This window comes from Enhydra lutris, unplaced genomic scaffold, assembly GCF_002288905.1.
Source record: "Enhydra lutris kenyoni isolate GAN:26980312 unplaced genomic scaffold, ASM228890v2 scaffoldscaffold12, whole genome shotgun sequence".
In the NCBI taxonomy this organism is placed as follows: Eukaryota; Metazoa; Chordata; class Mammalia; order Carnivora; family Mustelidae; genus Enhydra; species Enhydra lutris.
The window spans coordinates 58,401,691-58,417,971 of record NW_019154096.1 but is presented as its reverse complement, the minus strand read 5'-3'; the positions used below and the strand labels follow the sequence as shown (position 1 = coordinate 58,417,971).

Here is a 16,281-nt window from a genome sequence, read left to right as displayed (position 1 = left end):
AAAAGTATCTTCTGTGACCATGGACCCAATGAATTCTGTCATTGTAGAGCTGGAAGAAGCCTTGACAGTCCTTCTGGTATGTAGCTAACAAACGCCAGATCTGAGAAGTTAGTGAATTTTCCTAAAGGGAAATACCGCTCATTAGCATCACATACCAAAGTTCAGTGAATGGAATGAAGGCTTATGTGAAATTTGGTAGGGTTCTCATTCTTGATTGTGACATCTCGAGATTAGTAGAGAGGCAGAAACCTGCCTTTGTGTTGAACTCTCTGTTTTTCCAGGAAAGAATGAAGGGGGAATCATCCTGGAAAAAAATTGTGGATAACCCTCTAATACGAGTAGGGGATAGAGTACACCTTGTCTCGGGGCTTGAATCATAGAATGAGGACCGGGGCTTTCGCTGGGAGGAGAATGGGCTGCCGCCGTCAGATGACTTGGCTGGAAGTCAAGTTGAGAGGGTCTGGGGCCGCTCAGGTGGGTCAGTGAGAGGGAAACGATAGCCGGTAATCACCCGTGAATCCTGGAGCGTTCACCATGGATGAGATGCCGCAGTGAGCACGGAGGAGGGCCCTGCGCTGGTGCCAGCAGGCCCGCTACTGTATTTGCCCAGGAAAAGGGAACTTTTATTCTTTCGTGGAAGGATTGCTCATCAGTTTTTCTGTGACAGCTGCTCTTGCTGCTGTGGCAGAATTCCCAGCTCTGATCTCGCCTCAGCGCGAGGACTTGCTCTGCTGGATGCTTTTCTATGCCAATGTATGATGAACAGAATCCCCAAGCAGAAGGTGCTGTCTCTTAGAAAGAGTCTTCTTGAGGTGACAGCTCCTTCAGCCTCACCTGCGAATGGAATCCTCCTCTCCTCCCTCTTTCCTGGTGTCCCACCCCCCTTGTCTTCTCAGGCATCCATGCCCTCTTTCGCACATCCTCTCCCACTTTTGCCAGCTGTACTTTCCCCTTACTTCTCTGCCATGGCTTTTTCTCTCCCACATTGCAGGAGACTTTTAAGGCCCCGAGGACAGAGTCTGGGTCTCTGGCTTGCTGGATGGAGCCCATATGGGCTGCAGTGTTCTGCTCTGCTTGGCCTGCATTTCATCGTGAAGGCCTCTGTACCCAGTGGAGGCTTTTTGATGCGAGCATTTTAAAGGACTCAAAGAAATTGCTGAGCAGATTGTCCTTTCTGGCCCAAGATAGAGTTTTACTGGCCATCAATTCCATAGCAAATCAGATTTAAAAAACAACAACAACATCAGCAGCTTTTAATCAAGGAGAAATGCATATGGACAAATGGCCTCAGAATTCATAAAATCAGGACTCCCCCTGCCCACACCTGTCAGTGGTATGAAATTCCTAGGCAGTTGCCAAGAGGTAAAAGCTTTCTTGAAGGGGAAGGGAGGTTAGGAACCCTAATCCTTCTGAAGTCCTAAAGAAGTACTACTTAGGTAGCCTTTGTCTGGGGCCTTCTGCGGTATTGCCATAGCACTAACCTCCTGGGCTTCTAACAGGTCTATGTGAGGACATGCCTTTGGAAAGCCTTGGAATTTCCAGAAAAATAAACATTATAGACCTTATGGAAATTTTACGTCAAATGGACAGGGCGATACTGATCCCATAAAATCACACCGCTTGGAATTCTTACAGAATAGCAGTCGGTCACTGTGGACACTATGAAGAATCCATGGCATTTAGTGTAGAAGCACCCAAGTTGTGCTTTCCTTTGTTTATTTATTTTTTATTTCTTTAATTAAGCAGTAGGCAAAGCAAACATCCTGTGCCTTCTTTTTGTTTCTTTGCATTTGGAAATCGAGCAGGTACTGGAAAACAGAGAGAGAGAGAGAGCGTTCTTCATTTCATTGCTAGTTTCCTCTCACTTTCTTGCCTCAGTGCAGGAAACCACCCAAGGAAGGCTTAGCAGCAGGCTGAGCCTGCCAGATTACATCTTTATTTTAATTTGGCAATAAACTAGTGTACAAACTGTGCTATAAAACATTGCCTCCAACGGCATCTCTCAGTCTGCCTTAAACACCTCACTAAACATGATGTGTTGGGAAACATTTGAAATGAGAGAAAACAAAACGCAGATGTGACTGAAAGAAAAAAATGGGAGAAAAGTGTAAGAATATGCATATACCTCCGTTTTTGCAGGCCACCGTGGGGGGCCCTGGGCTCATGGCCTCTCCATTAGGGGTCGCCCCACAGGAGCGGTTTATAAAGGGGAGGATCTGCAGGGTTTTGAAAGGGACATGAACAGTCCTGAGCAGCTCCGGAGGAGAGGCCCCCTTGCTCTGCTTACTCAGGCTGGCGAAGCTCTGCCAGTGGGGGTCCGCTGCCCCGACCCTTTTCTCTGGTCCTGTGCAAGTACCTCCTCTCATCATGCCTGTGGCTGTCCAAGTCCATCGAGGCCATGAATGCAATTCCCATTCCCCCAAGCAAGAAATCGAACTGAACGAAGCGGCCGGGTCTGAGCTGTGGGAAAGCGGAGAGCAGGTGTTGGTAAGACACTCAGAAGGGCAGGGGTGGGGAGGTGTCAGGAAGCTCAGCCTGCTGTTCTTGGAACCGAGGGTGGCTTGCCCAGTGTTACCAGACCTTCGTGGCTTTTCAAGAGCAGGAATCCTGCTTCGTGTGAAATGTGATATTTTCTTATTTTTAAGTATTTATAACTAACTCAGAAATTTAAAAGAGAAAACTGTGGAGGGCAAAGAAACCTCATCTGCTGTCTTGCATGGGTCCCCAGTCATTTTTTTTGGTCCCTTCTGTTTTTCCCATCGTCTTTGTTTTTCTCTTGTTCATGGATCTCCCTATCAGTTTTATTTTAGGAGATGTTAAATTGTTTTGTGAATTTAAAAAATGCATCTAAGTGGGGTGATCAGTCCCATGGAGGGAAGACAAAACCTTTAAGACCGTTTGGTGGACCACCCCACGCTTTGTGGTGGTTGTAGGATACTCTGCAATTTATATTGTTCCATTTATTTTGGAGCTCTGTGATTCGGCAGTACAAGGTCTATCATGTGGGGACCTGCTTGATTCGTCTGTATTCCACATCACAGTTTATGAGAGAAATAAGAAATCCTAAGGCTTGCATGTTCGCCTCACATTCAGTATTTTGGTATTTATGTATATGTGTAAGACACACACAAAACCAAAACATGGCTTTCAAGGCAGAGAACACGTTTTGATAAGGAGTCTCTTTCTACGAATAGCTGAGACTCTGGGGTGCCTTGGTGGCTCAGTCTATTAAGTGTCTGCTTTCGGGTCAGGTCTTGTTCTCAGGATCCTGGGATCGAGCCTCACATCAGCTCCCTGCTGCCTCTCTCTCTGCCTCCCTCTCCCTCTGCCCCTCTCTCCCTCTCGTGCTCTCTCTTTCTCACATAAATAAATAAATTCTTTAAAAGAAAGTAGTTGAAACTCTAAATATTACCAGCCAGCATTCTCTGTATGAGTGAAGATGGACTTTGAGTTAAAATGATACACTGATAGAAAAGGAAAATTATACTGCCTGTGTGTTTGATAGTATACCATAGAATTTTAGTAACTTGCATAAAAGTAAATTTAAAAAAATACTTTTAGTTTCATATCCATTCTTAGGAAAAACAATAACAGCAACAACAACTTCCTTCCATTCCTTTTTAATCTTTTGTACTTCTCCTGACTGGTCCCTCACAGAAGGCCATTGCTGATCACAATGACTTTGGATGCTGAGAATTCCCTGGGAAATTATGATTGCTTGAAAAAGGGATAAATGTTAGCATTTTCCAAAACTCAGTCATACTGGTTTCTTACCAGTGCTCGACAGTCCAGAAACCAGGTAAGAGCATGAGCTCTCTACTCTGTCAGGCCCCTCCCAATGGCTGGGGGACCTCCGACATTTCATTAACCTTTATGGTTCTCCAACAAGACTGTGTGAGGATGCTGATATGATGTACATGAAACACTTAACACAGAGCCTGGTGCAGAGCCAGCTTCGTGGAGATGCCAGCCGATGCATTATTCACAGGCCTGAGAGATAGCTGACCTGGTGTGGCATAGCTGGGTTTAGACACAAGGCTGTCTTCCTTATCAGTAGTGTCTCCCCAGTACCTGAAGTCATAGACACTTTAGTCAAAGTCGCGTGCCCTCTTAGCGATCAGTTACTAAAAGGTACCGTGAAACCAGAATGAATGGAGCAAGGAAAAACCAATACACGGTACTCAGAAAATATTGATTATAATAACAGTAAGCCATTAAATATTAAAGCATTTGTCTTCACAGTAGCTCTATTTGTTTTTTAATGGACCCAGCAGCCCCCTAACGTCAAAAGGGGAAGATTGAAATAAAAGAGAAATAGATCCTTGAAATTCAGCCCCCTGCGGATATTCAAATAATTTCTGCACAAGCACAAACACTTAGGAAACTGATATCTACCCAATACCATCATGTTTCCCCAAGGCACTACATTAAGTAAAAAGGCACTCAGTTATTTATAAGAAATATGTTGAACATTATATTACATGCTGATTAGGTAGGAATTCCATGTGCTTGAAATTTTCCAATGTCAGAGCTGATTTCTAATCTCATGAATATGTAAATAACTTCAGTATCCAAGTATAAAACTAGCAATTAGAGTGGAAACCAGGGAGCTTGCTAAATGTCATCCCAATGTCATCCCAATGCTTGTTTATAAAACAAATTCTCAAGCTGAAATGCCATCATAGGTAAACAAGGGAGACCTCTGTTCCTCTTAGATACCTGTCTAACCAGGTTGTATTATTATTTTTCACTTGCAACCTGGAATACTTTGCTCTACCTGTTCCTAACCATTTAAGTGAAATGGGCTGGAAGAATAAGGAAAATGGACATTTAGAAGGAGTCAGTAGGATTAAAGTTGGGACAGGCACAATTATGCTATTTGGTAGCTCTTTAAGCTTTGAAATATAGATAGTTACAGTTTTGCTTGTACAACTCCTTAGCCTGCTCATTTGATCTGTTCTGTCCACCAGTTCTTGTCTGAATGGATTATGATATGTCCTTAATGATGGCACCAGTCTGGAAAAGTTTGAAGGGCATTGAATCTCATAAGAGAAGATGGATCTCTTTCCTTAAAAAGTTCATGGGGTACCCAGAAAGATCTGCCTCTAATGGGGGCCCTTTAGAAATCTAATAATGATGGGATTTCCCACGTTCTTCCATGACAAGAGCAGTTGCAAGCAATGATGTCGCCAAGAAAGGGAGTGATTTGGGGAGGAGAAAGGCTTGGCCTTGTGAGTAGACACATTTTGTGAATTTATAACTCTATGGTTTTCATATTTTAAAAAATAGTGTTATCTTGTCCAATCTCCTATCAGGAGTACAAATGACAAATGGCATAGTCATTGCCCCAAGGAACCCAGAGGCCAAGATCACGTAGCTGGCAAGAAGAAGAAAACCCAGAAGTCATGTATGCTCCTAAAATTGCCAGGTTCCTTTACTGAGGTTTAGTCTTAAAAAAAAAAAAAAAAAAAAAAAAAAAAATTATTTATTTATTTGACAGAGACAGAGATCACAAATAGGCAAAGAGGCAGGCAGAGGGGGAGGGGGTGGAAGCAGTCTTCCCGTGGAGCAGAGAGCCCGATGTGGGGCTCAATCCCAGGACCCTGAGATCATGACCCGAGCTGAAGGCAGAAGCTTAACCCACTGAGCCCCCCAGATGCCCCACTGAGGCATATTCTTAATATAAAGTATTATTAAATGAAGAGGCACCAATATAGACCTTCAAGGCCTCACTCTCCAGACTCGCTTAACTCCAGTGCCTGCCTGGCTAATCCCACTACAGACACCACTACAGGCGTGATGAAAAAATATCCCAGGACAGCAGGACATGAGATTCGAAGCCAAACAGGGTCAGTTGCTCTAGGAAAGACCACGATAAAAAAAAAAAATGGTCAGCCTCAAAGGCTGGGATCTGGAAGCCTTGTCTAGGACACTTCCTTGCTTTTAGGATGTCTGGAAGAAAAGGCAGTCTCATATGCTTCTCCCTGTCATTCCTCCCTTCCTTGGGGTCTGAGGACAGTCAGTGAAGGCTGCTGGCAATAATCTGTAGCAGAAATGAGTGAGAGAGCGAGAGCGGGCGAGCGAGAGAGAGAACTAGCGTTGACCCTTCACTCTGTAGCAGGCGTTCTGTAAGGCCTTTCACATCAAGTGCTGAACTTCATTCTTAGAGCAAACATTAGAGATGTTATTGTGCCCATTTAGCATTTGGGGAACCTGAGGCTCTATGGAATTAAGAAAATTTCCTAACATGGCCTGTCAGGCGATTGCTAGAGCCATAGTATAGCCTGCGTTTGAATGTTTTCCCACTCCGTCCTCCCTGCACCATCGATCCAAAAACCAAACACCAAAACCCTTAGCCTCCCTAGAAAAAACCAGTGTGATTTTTAAATTTTCTTTAATTGCTGTTGTTTTTCCTATTTTTCTGTAATGATCTCTTTCCCATCCCACCTACCATGAGAACTGTTCCCTCTGACAGATGCTGCGGCCCCATTTCCGGAGCTCATTTCACAGCAGGGGGAGGACTGTTGTTTGAAGATCACAAGAGAGAGGAAGTGAGGGTCAGGAGGAACCGGAGAGCCAGCGGGAAAGCACTATGACTGGCTCTTAGTCACCCTGCGCACCCCCCCTCCCCGTTGTGATAGAGTGGATTCTGCATGTGAAATTGCCCCCCACCCAGGAGGAGTGATGGGGGCGTTCAGAAGTGACCCACTTCTGGTCAGATATTTTTCTTTTTCTTTTTAAATTTTGTTTTGTTTCTTTAGATTTTTTAATGGTGTCTCTTCCTGCTATGGTGTGGCACCTTCCAGCTGGGCTGTCTCTCCTCCCTTCTGTCCTCACCGTCCTGAGGCTTCTGTCTTTTGGAGGTGTTCTGTGTGACATTCCTATTGTGTTTCACAACTGTTGAGCTCTCTCATCTGTGCACTTAAATAATCGTGGGATCCTATGGCTAGTGAGGGCTACTTATTGATATTGAGGGATTTGTAACATAAACCCGATGTGAGCTTCCAATTATTTTATGTATCTTGTATTTTTTTCTCCGGCTACATTAGGTAATCTTTAAGGACCAGATTCCAGCTTACATTTTTTTGTGTGTGTGGCCCTCGGTCACATATTGACCTTTCCTTCCCAGACAGCCTCAGTTCCATATGTCTAATCCCCCAAGCCTGCCTCAAAGTGCCAAACCCAACTGTGGGGCTTGTGACAGACTTCAGTGACAGCTGGGGAATGGCCAGTGACAGATTTGATAAATCCAGCCACAGGAGAGATGGATGGAGCCAGCGATGTGTCATCGTTCCTGCTCACTTTTCATCAGCAAAGGCTGAATATCCAGCCTCGATGCTCTTGTCCTTTGACCTTGTTGAGGTCCCCATGAGTTTCACTAGGATTGCATGTGTCCAGCCTACAGCCAGGCTCTATTTACAGTCCCTGCTCCCATTTTACTTCTCTGCAGACAACCAGTCAAGCTGGGTCTCTTGTAGTTCCCAAAAGAAGAACAAAACACCACCCCAGCTTTGCTGCTCTGTTTATTTGCTTAGAATGACCCATTCATTCTGGAATACTTTTTGTCCACAGTTATGTTAACCGTACTCCAGGCCCACCTTGAAAGCTCTGACAGACGCCCACCTTTTTCTCTCCTACATAGACTACCCTAGCACCCTGAACAACATGTTACACATTGTTATTCTAGGTTGTCTGGATACTCCCTGATGAGCTAGTCTTTTCTTTGAGGAATTTTCATCTGTTGGGAATGGGAGAGCTGGTCTGTGATGGCCATCACGGTTCTCTCACCTTCTATCCCTGAACCCACCAGACAGGAAGAAGACTCAGGCTAGCACTTAGTGAAGTTTTATCAAATTATTTTGGGTACCACAGGATGTGTTTTTCCTATAGAGTGAGTTCAGACCTTCTCCTGCGTGGTAGAACCAGGGCATTAGAACATATTTCTGAAGACCATAGATTTCTGTGGATGGATGCTCTTCCTGTTGAAGCTGATGGAGGAAAGAGCTTGATGTTTGCTGTGCCTTAGGCCTGGCTTTAGGAATTCATCTGAGGTCCTCAAGGTACCATCTCTTTCTTCCTAAAAAGAATTCAGTAACAGTGAGAACTGGAGAATCATGAGGTAGATGAGTGCTTTGTACCCAGGCCATCCCCAGGGCAGTATAAGGATGAGGCAAGTAAAATGAAACTGGCAGGGTTTTCTGCCAGCCTTCTCAGGAAGTGCAATTTGCAGGCCTCCTGCCTCTTCAGTGTTAAGGGCAGAGAAGCAAAAGGGAGTGAGCAGGCAGCCTTGAAAAGAGCCCATGGCAGGAAGTGTTTTGCCATCATGGAAGCCTCTTAAGGAGTCTGTGTGGGGGAGACCCAGGGACCTACCTCCTACCTGGGAAAGTCTCCATGAGGAGCTTCATGGCGAAAGCATTCAGTTCCATCAACCAAAGATTTAAAACATGTTCTCACTACTCCCTTTTACCAAATTGTGTTCTTGCACCAATTTCCTAGTCACAGAAGAAAATCCCTAATGTGTACCTGTCTGCCTTGAAAAGAGGGACTACGTTGATATGACTTAGAAATATTGAGAAGAAGAAATATTGAGAAGAAGGGGGCAGTGATGGGTATACGCTTTTGCATCAGACGAGAAAGTTGCATTTCTCTTCAAAGAAAGATGCTACTCTGCTAGGGCTTCCACCTCCATGTGAATGAAAAGAAGATGGAAAATGGGAAAAGATGGAAAACGTTGGCAATAGCCACTCTCATACTCCCCCTTCTCTTACCCCATGTTGGTCTGCTCTAGATCAGGAATGCTGACCTATGCCAGTGAATCTCACTGTTTCCCACCTTGCCCCCCAAGCTATTTTTCTGCCTGTGGCATCCCTCTTTATCCTCCCTCCGAGCCTGTGCCCCTAATCCGGCTTGTAGCTGGCAGCCTCCTGTGGATGGCACCAGAGATGGCTGAACAACTGGTGAAAAGCTCCTCACGAAACTAACCCTGGCCATCGCATCCTTTGCAATTAATTGTATTTTTACCTGCACTCTTCTTACCGCAGACAAAGGCAGATGGCAAGAAAACAAGCCAATGTGAGGGATGTCTGAAAGAGAAAAAACAAAACAAAACACATTAGTAAAGAAAGAGGGAGGGAGGGAGGAAGAGGAGGAGGGAGAGAGACACCATTCAGGAGAGGAGTGTAGCAGGAGGGAGGAGTACTGACAGCCCTGCACCAGCATAATGACAGCGTGGAGGGTCAGGCCCTGAGGCTGACAGTAGATCTTGAGCTTGGGCAAGCATTGGGTTTGTGCTCATTAAGTTCTACTTACTGAGGCAGGGAAGCAGTCTCGGATAGTTTAGGATGATTTGAGACAGGAAAGACTTTCTGCCTTGCATTCTTAGTCAACCGGAATCCTTTCCCTGTTCCCTTTCTAAAATTTCAACTCCTTCAAAAAAAAAATTTCCCCAGTTCTTTGTACCAGAGTTAGCACAACCAAAACAAAACCAAAAACCCTGCAAGAATGGTGTTTTGGGGTTTATGATAGAGGTTAGCTGATGGCTCTTGACTTCCTAAAACTAATTCATATATTCTGTCTTCCTCTCTCTGATCTCTCTCTCTCTCTCTCTCTCACCCACTTTCTCTCTCTCTCTCTCTCTCTCTCTCTCTCTCTTCAGCATTGCTGGAGAAAGCTGCTTTGCTTTCTCTGATGTGACAGATAGTAATGATAGTTCTCAGTTCTGTGGTCTGACAGTCAACAGAAACCTTAGAGCCAGAGCCAACAGAGGGAAATAAATCTTATTTAGGTGCTGCCAACACTATGAATTTTATTAAAGGACGTTGACTCATTTTGCAAGAAAAGCCTTCCACTGGCAGCTGAGACAGTGTCATTGGGTAAAAGGCTTTGATCCTTTTCTCTTCTTTGTGGAAGAGAACTTGGCTGTCAGACTCTGCAGGTTTAATTAACACATTAATTTGAGTGGCTGTGAGTTGTTGTTGTCTCCTTTAGGTATGATACCAGGCTGGACGATGGGGGGAAATATTGGAAGTAGTAGATAGAATATACAGAGCAGCTTTGGCTAAGGGTAAATTGCAGTATACTGATATTTATCGTTCTGGTTTGTTCATTTGTTTGTTTTTTAGGTATAAGCCTCTACTGGGATTCCATGGAAATAAGATCTATTCCCCTGATAAGTTACCTTTGTCCACCCACTGGGAAGCCTGGATAGTTTACAAGATAGATTCATCACTAGGGAATTCGCATGGTACAAATTGACACTTTTCTCCCCCTTGCCCAACTACTATGTGTTAGATATTTTCTAGAAGGAAAGGATTCCCAACACCTATAAACTTCGTAGTCTCATTGAAGGGGCAGAGAGGGGTCTCCGATATTTTAGAACGACTTCTAGAAAGGAAGGAATTTCTGCCTTGCATTCATAGACGGCTCTCTTGGAAGGTTACTAAGAAAATTAAATATAAATGTGTAGCCTGTAGCTTGATACCATCTGCGGAGCCATGGAAATGAGGCCACCGGGAATTTTAGAGTGTAGGAGAAGGTTCATAGAAAAGGCCTATTTTGCTCTGGGCCTAAAAAGAAGACAGGCATCGGGGTTAGGCAGGTCTTAAAACCACCTCAGCCAGAGTGGGGAGCATCAGTGGGGAAACAGCACAGGAAGTCTGCTCAGGTGTGAATGAGAACGTGAGAAGGGGAGTCCAACAGCACTAAAGGATTCCTCTCGAGAGAGAAAACGGGGGGAAAAAATGTCACTGAGCTGAATGAGAGAGACTTGGTTTATTGGATTGTCTGGGACACCTACTGCTTGAGGGGCCTCTGGGTGCTCACAAATAACAAAGCGGCTCCTTGAAGAGGATAAAAACAAATATCATGGGACATACCTGACTGGTCCACAGATTCTGAATCCAAACCTGGGGGATCAATTAAAAAAGACATAGAGGAAAAAACACACACGGATGCGGGCACCAGGTAATTCCTCACAAAGACAAATTCTGTGTGGAAGGCAGGGACGGCAAACCCTTGGTGTCACCATATGAGCCGTCAGAGTTAATATTTGATTTTCAGGGTATATGTGAGTCCGGCCTCATGCACAGAATTGTCGTGAATTCAAGCCATCCTGATTCTATTACATTTGCATAGATCTTTGTATAATAATAGAAATATTAACATACATTTATATATAGACATGCGCACACACAACAGTGTGAACTCTCTTCTCTTTGTTTTTTTCTTTTTTTTATTTAAATTCAATTAGCCAACATAGAGTACATCATTAGTTTCAGATGTAAAGCTCAGTAATTCATGAGTCGCATATAACACCCAGTGCTCATCACATCATGTGTCCTCCTTAATGCCCATCACCCAGTTACCCCGTCCCCCCACTTAACCTCCCTTCTAGCAATTCTCAGTTTGTTTCCTATACTTCCTATAGTTTCTTTTTTTTTCTTTTTAAGATTTCATTTACTTATTTGACTGAGAGAGACACAGCAAGAGAAGGAACACAAGCAGAGTGAGTGGGAGAGGGAGACACAGGCTTCCAGCTGAGCAGGGAGCCCAAAGTGGGGCTCGATCCCTGGACCCTGGGATCATGACTTAAGCCAAAAGCAGATGCCCAAAAACTGAGCCAGCCACGCACCCCTAGTTCCTGTAGTTTCCCATGGTTTTTCTGCTTCTCTGATGACTTCCCATTCATTTGTCTTTAAACCATGGGAAAAAGTGCAGCTATGGGCTTTAAAAAAAGATAGAGCAAGGGGAGAGGGAGAGGCAGATCCTCCCAGACGCAGGTACTTGCTGTTGTTCTGCAAGTTTGTGTGCTCAGACGCCAAGTGTTTGGGACATGCTGGTGAACCAGAAACAGGACATGCATACTCCGTCCGCTTGGGTTCAGAATTAAGAGGGAATGTGTTGTCCCATCCCTTGTTATCTCTGTGAGGGGAGCTGCCTTCCCATCTCTCCTTCGCACCCTGAAAAGGAATCAAGCATAAAATGTACCCAGTCATGATAGAGCAGAGAAAAAATAGTAAGACTTGAAAGAAGAAGCCACAGATTCTCCATGCCTGGATGCCCGAATACTGTGTAGTTGGAGCCAATGGAGCTGCTTGCTTAGTAATCACATATTTCAGTTTCCTTGGGGGCAGTGGGAGGCTTTAAAATGAGTTTTGATCCAATGGACACAATATCATATGACGCTCTTCCAAGGGTTGGTATATAGTCACTCGAGCTGACCTGTCCCTTGGACTCACTCAGTGCATCTGCAACCTGGGTGAGTCACTTGGTGAGTCATTTGACCCTTCAACTGAGTGCTGGTGCTGGAGGGGACAAGGCTGGGCAGTCATGGTACTCAGGATTGTATGACTCATTATCCATTCACTGTGGGATTTGGCGAATGCAGTGGTGGAAGATTGGGGTGTCAGTAGGTTACAGACCAGGCACATAGTAGAAAGGAGGTATTCCAAATGATATTTATCAAATCAGTAGCCAGTAGTCCATGGAACCAGAATGCCGGGAGCAACAGGTGTCTCCAGGCTGCCATCTAAGGACGCTTCCATGGAGCTGTAGAGATTATTGGAGAAGAGCAGAGATGTGGAGTGAGCCAAGATACGGAGCAGGAAGTAGGAGAAGAATTGTGTTTGGTGGGGGTGGAGCATATGGAGCTTTAGACCCTGGCTCATGAGCACTGCTGCTTTGCCTTGCCCTGGAGATGCTGAAGCAGTGTAGCACGTGGCCTTGAACTCTTACCAGCTGTGGAGCCATCTGTAAAATAACTTCTGATACCATCACAGGGATGGCACATGGATTAAATGAAATAATGCCTCAGAAGCCCTTGGGTCCCAGTGAAAGTGTCGTCCGCGTGGGCTGCCGGAATAGCCTGCAGGTTCTCTGGCTGTTGTGGAAGAGACCAGCACTGGCTCCTCTGGGCCACCGGGTCAGTTCCAGTCTCCCCAACTTGCCACTCAAAGCTGTGTTCCCGGCTGCCCTCCACATTCCCATCGACTCTTACTTAGCTAAGCCAGGCTTATTTGTATCTGCCCTTATATACCTCACCAGCCTGACCCATGTTGCTCCTTGTGTCACGCCTGCCCCATTTCTGTCTGTTTGAACGCTGGCATTCTTTCGGGCCTCAGCTGACTCTGCACACGTCTGTGAAGCACCCCTGACTGACTTCTGAGTCTTGTGGAGGCGATACTGCCTGGTTGTCAAGAGCCACGTATCGGATTTTGCCCTTCTTTGTAATCCATGCAGTGATCTGTATAGGCTAGGTCAAGTGGTATGGCTGACTGTCACCAGGTAGAACGGGCATGAATCCCCACTCATTCTCATGTTTGGGGGGCATGTGATCTCCAACAAATGACGTAATCTTCCTGAACTTCAGCTTTCTTAGTTCTAAGGTGGCGATATAACACCCGCCTTGCAGAATGTATGTGAGGAGTAGAGACGGGATGTGGCTCATTCACTTGGCACATGGCAGGTACTCAGTAAACAGTAGGTACTACTGTGGTGGTGGTGGTTGCTATTAGTATTGATCCAGCGAAACTAATATTATGTATTTAATGTACTGGGGTCAAGGTGTGAAATAATTTCTCTTCTCTACAGTTATACAGCTCTGCTGAATTTGGGAGAAGGTGGCAGCTTATCCAGGAAGGGGTCGTACCTAACAGGTTCTACTGGTAAGTCTCATTTTATGTTGTAGCCCATTAAGGGATTACCTAGTAAATGAGCGCTAGAATCTTCTTCTCACCCAGATCTCTCACATGAGATTACGCCTACATCCCCGTAGGGCAGGATGTGAGACTGGAAGAGTCAGCATTTCAGGGGAATGTTAAAGCTGTGCCTCAGATGACTCAATGAGCCCCAAATAGATCGTTGAGATTAGTGAAGGACAAGGGCTTTGTAACAGCTGTTTTGTTATATTTTGATGGGACTTGTGAACTAGGCACTTAAAACATTTTAATACTGGTTTTTATCACTGAAAACATTATACACATGTATGTTACATGTTCAGAAAAGCGTTCTCAGTGTAAATAAGTAGATCCTTTTAGTCTAAGGGTGGGATCTTCCTCCCATTCCCGATTTCACATCTCCTGGGTCTCCTCATCATATGGGCACAACTGGCATTCTTAGTTTCTTATTTCTCCTACCATAGATGTTCTGTGAGTTACCAAACATGTATATCTCCTTAGCGTGGCCTGCCTGCTGTAACACAACACCATCGAGTCGTTAGCTTGAACAACACATTTATTTCTCATGGTTCTTGAGGCCAGGAAATCCAAGGTCAAGGTGCCGGCAGATTCAGTTCCTGGTGAAGACCAGGATATTGGAGAGGATTTTGCAAGATGTTTCGGAGGATAGTGCAGGATATAGCCGAGCGCTGCCTACTTGCTGTGTCCACAAGCGAGGAGAACAACAGAGAAGCAGCAAAAGAAAGAAGGAAGCAGAGAAAATAATACTCTTCCTTTTCTTTACCACTTGTGCCCATACCCACCCCCCAACCCCATTTACACCAGAGGTAATTTTGACTTTACCTATCCGTTGCTTTTGAATTTACAACCTAACCCCTGCCAAAAGATATGACTCTACCCTACCTGATCTAATCTGCCCACGGAAAGGATGCTTAGGTTATTTGTAGATGTCTGCTGGTATAAACAGTACTTCAAGAACTAGATCAAACAAGAGTTTCAATATCTCATGTCCACATCATTCCAGAATCATTGGAACCATGACATTTTAGGGGCCAGCAGTCTCCCTGCACCTCTGAAAGGTGTCTCCCCTTTACTTCTCCTGAAATCACACTGCCTCTATCAGCCTTTGGACTTACAGGCACCTGCTATCCCCACACCAACACCAATTATCTCACTTCTAAGAGTAATGCATTTTCATCTTTCTTCTTTTCAAACCCTGCCCTAAAAATCCCTGTGGGAACTGAAAGCCAGAGGAACTGCATTAGAGGAATCTCTTAAAAATGCTTATGAAACTGCCTAAAAAAGTGAAATTTGCAAACAATGGGCTGGAAGATAACACCCAGAGAATTCTGTAAGGAACGATACCTAATTTTCTGCTGCCAGAAAGAGATGTTTATAACTAAAGAAGGATTTTGGTGCACAGAAGCTGTTCACCTCTTTCCCACTGCTGCTCTGGCTCACCAGTGGCTGGATGCTTGCTCTCGGGGTCCACATTGGCCTCGGCCTTCTCCAGGAATTCCGCTCTAGCTGTCACGGAGTCTCCCTTCTCCGGTCAGCATTTCCTCTCCTCCTCTCTTACTCACCCTGTCGCTTATACACGCGACACCTTGCAACTCTGTATGTTTTGCCTCTAAAGTATAAAATATGTATATAAAATTTTATATATAAAATGCATAAGGTCACGTTTTGGGAAGAGGGTCCATGTTTTTTGTTTCCATTTTTGTTTTTCATTCTGTCTTTACCTGGTGCCATATGAGCAAAGAAAGGCTTCAGAAAATAAATAAATGAAGGACGAAAATAAACTAATGGCGTCCACCTAATTTAACCTGGAAATGGAGTTGACAGGGACCAGTCTTTTAAGTCCTGATTCTGAAGTGACTTGAAGTAGCTACCTGTGGACCCAGCAAAGTTTCCATTCACAAAAGGACTGGATGGACATGTGTTCCTACCAGTAGAAATGAAGAAAAATGTTGACCAAAAAGATAGGCAAGAAGAAAGAACTGAGAAGGGAATATTTTCCGTGTAGATGGTTACATGGTACGCAATATTTTCCAGGACACTAAAGGTCTTACCTAGATGCAGCACTGTGAGGTGAACAGACCCTATCATTGCTTTGGCTGGTCCTAATTGCATACACTCTTATCTGTTCTTTGAATGGGGGTCTTTTATCTGAAAGCCTGATAAGCAAAGCCCTTATAATGAAATGTCATAATATCATTATCTTTATAAAAATGATTGTGGATGAGTTCTGATTAATCTGTTAAGTAAAACAAATAATGCCCCTCCTTCTACCTTTGGAAACAGAGAGACACATCTTCTCTATTCAGGCCCTAATATTGTGATAAGCACATTCAGATTTAAGCTGTTTAATTCCCCTAACAGTTTAATAAAGTGAGCCTTGCATTATCATCATTCACAGATGGGAAACTTATGGCATGGAGAGGTTAACTAATTTAGCCAAGGTCACACAGCCAGAAAGTAGCAGAGCCAGGATTCAGTTGCAGGCAGTTTGGCTCCAAGGTCCATGCTCTGCTAAGTCAGTAGACTTCCTTGCCTCTTCCTCTTGGCTTTTTTTTTTTTTTTTTTTTTTTTTTTTTTTTTTTTTTTT

General features: G+C 44.5%; 1 protein-coding gene across 4 annotated transcripts in view; it reads left to right on the top strand.

Annotated features, from left to right (window-relative positions):
* LOC111144791 (sortilin related VPS10 domain containing receptor 1) overlaps nucleotides 1-16,281 on the top strand; it is a 494,131-nt gene that overhangs the window by 319,421 nt on the left and 158,429 nt on the right. For all 4 annotated transcript variants that reach the window (XM_022499251.1, XM_022499255.1, XM_022499253.1 and 1 more), the window contains exon 5: nucleotides 13,588-13,661. In XM_022499251.1, the coding sequence (XP_022354959.1) occupies nucleotides 13,588-13,661 (74 nt within the window). The remainder of the gene's footprint in view (nucleotides 1-13,587; nucleotides 13,662-16,281) is intronic.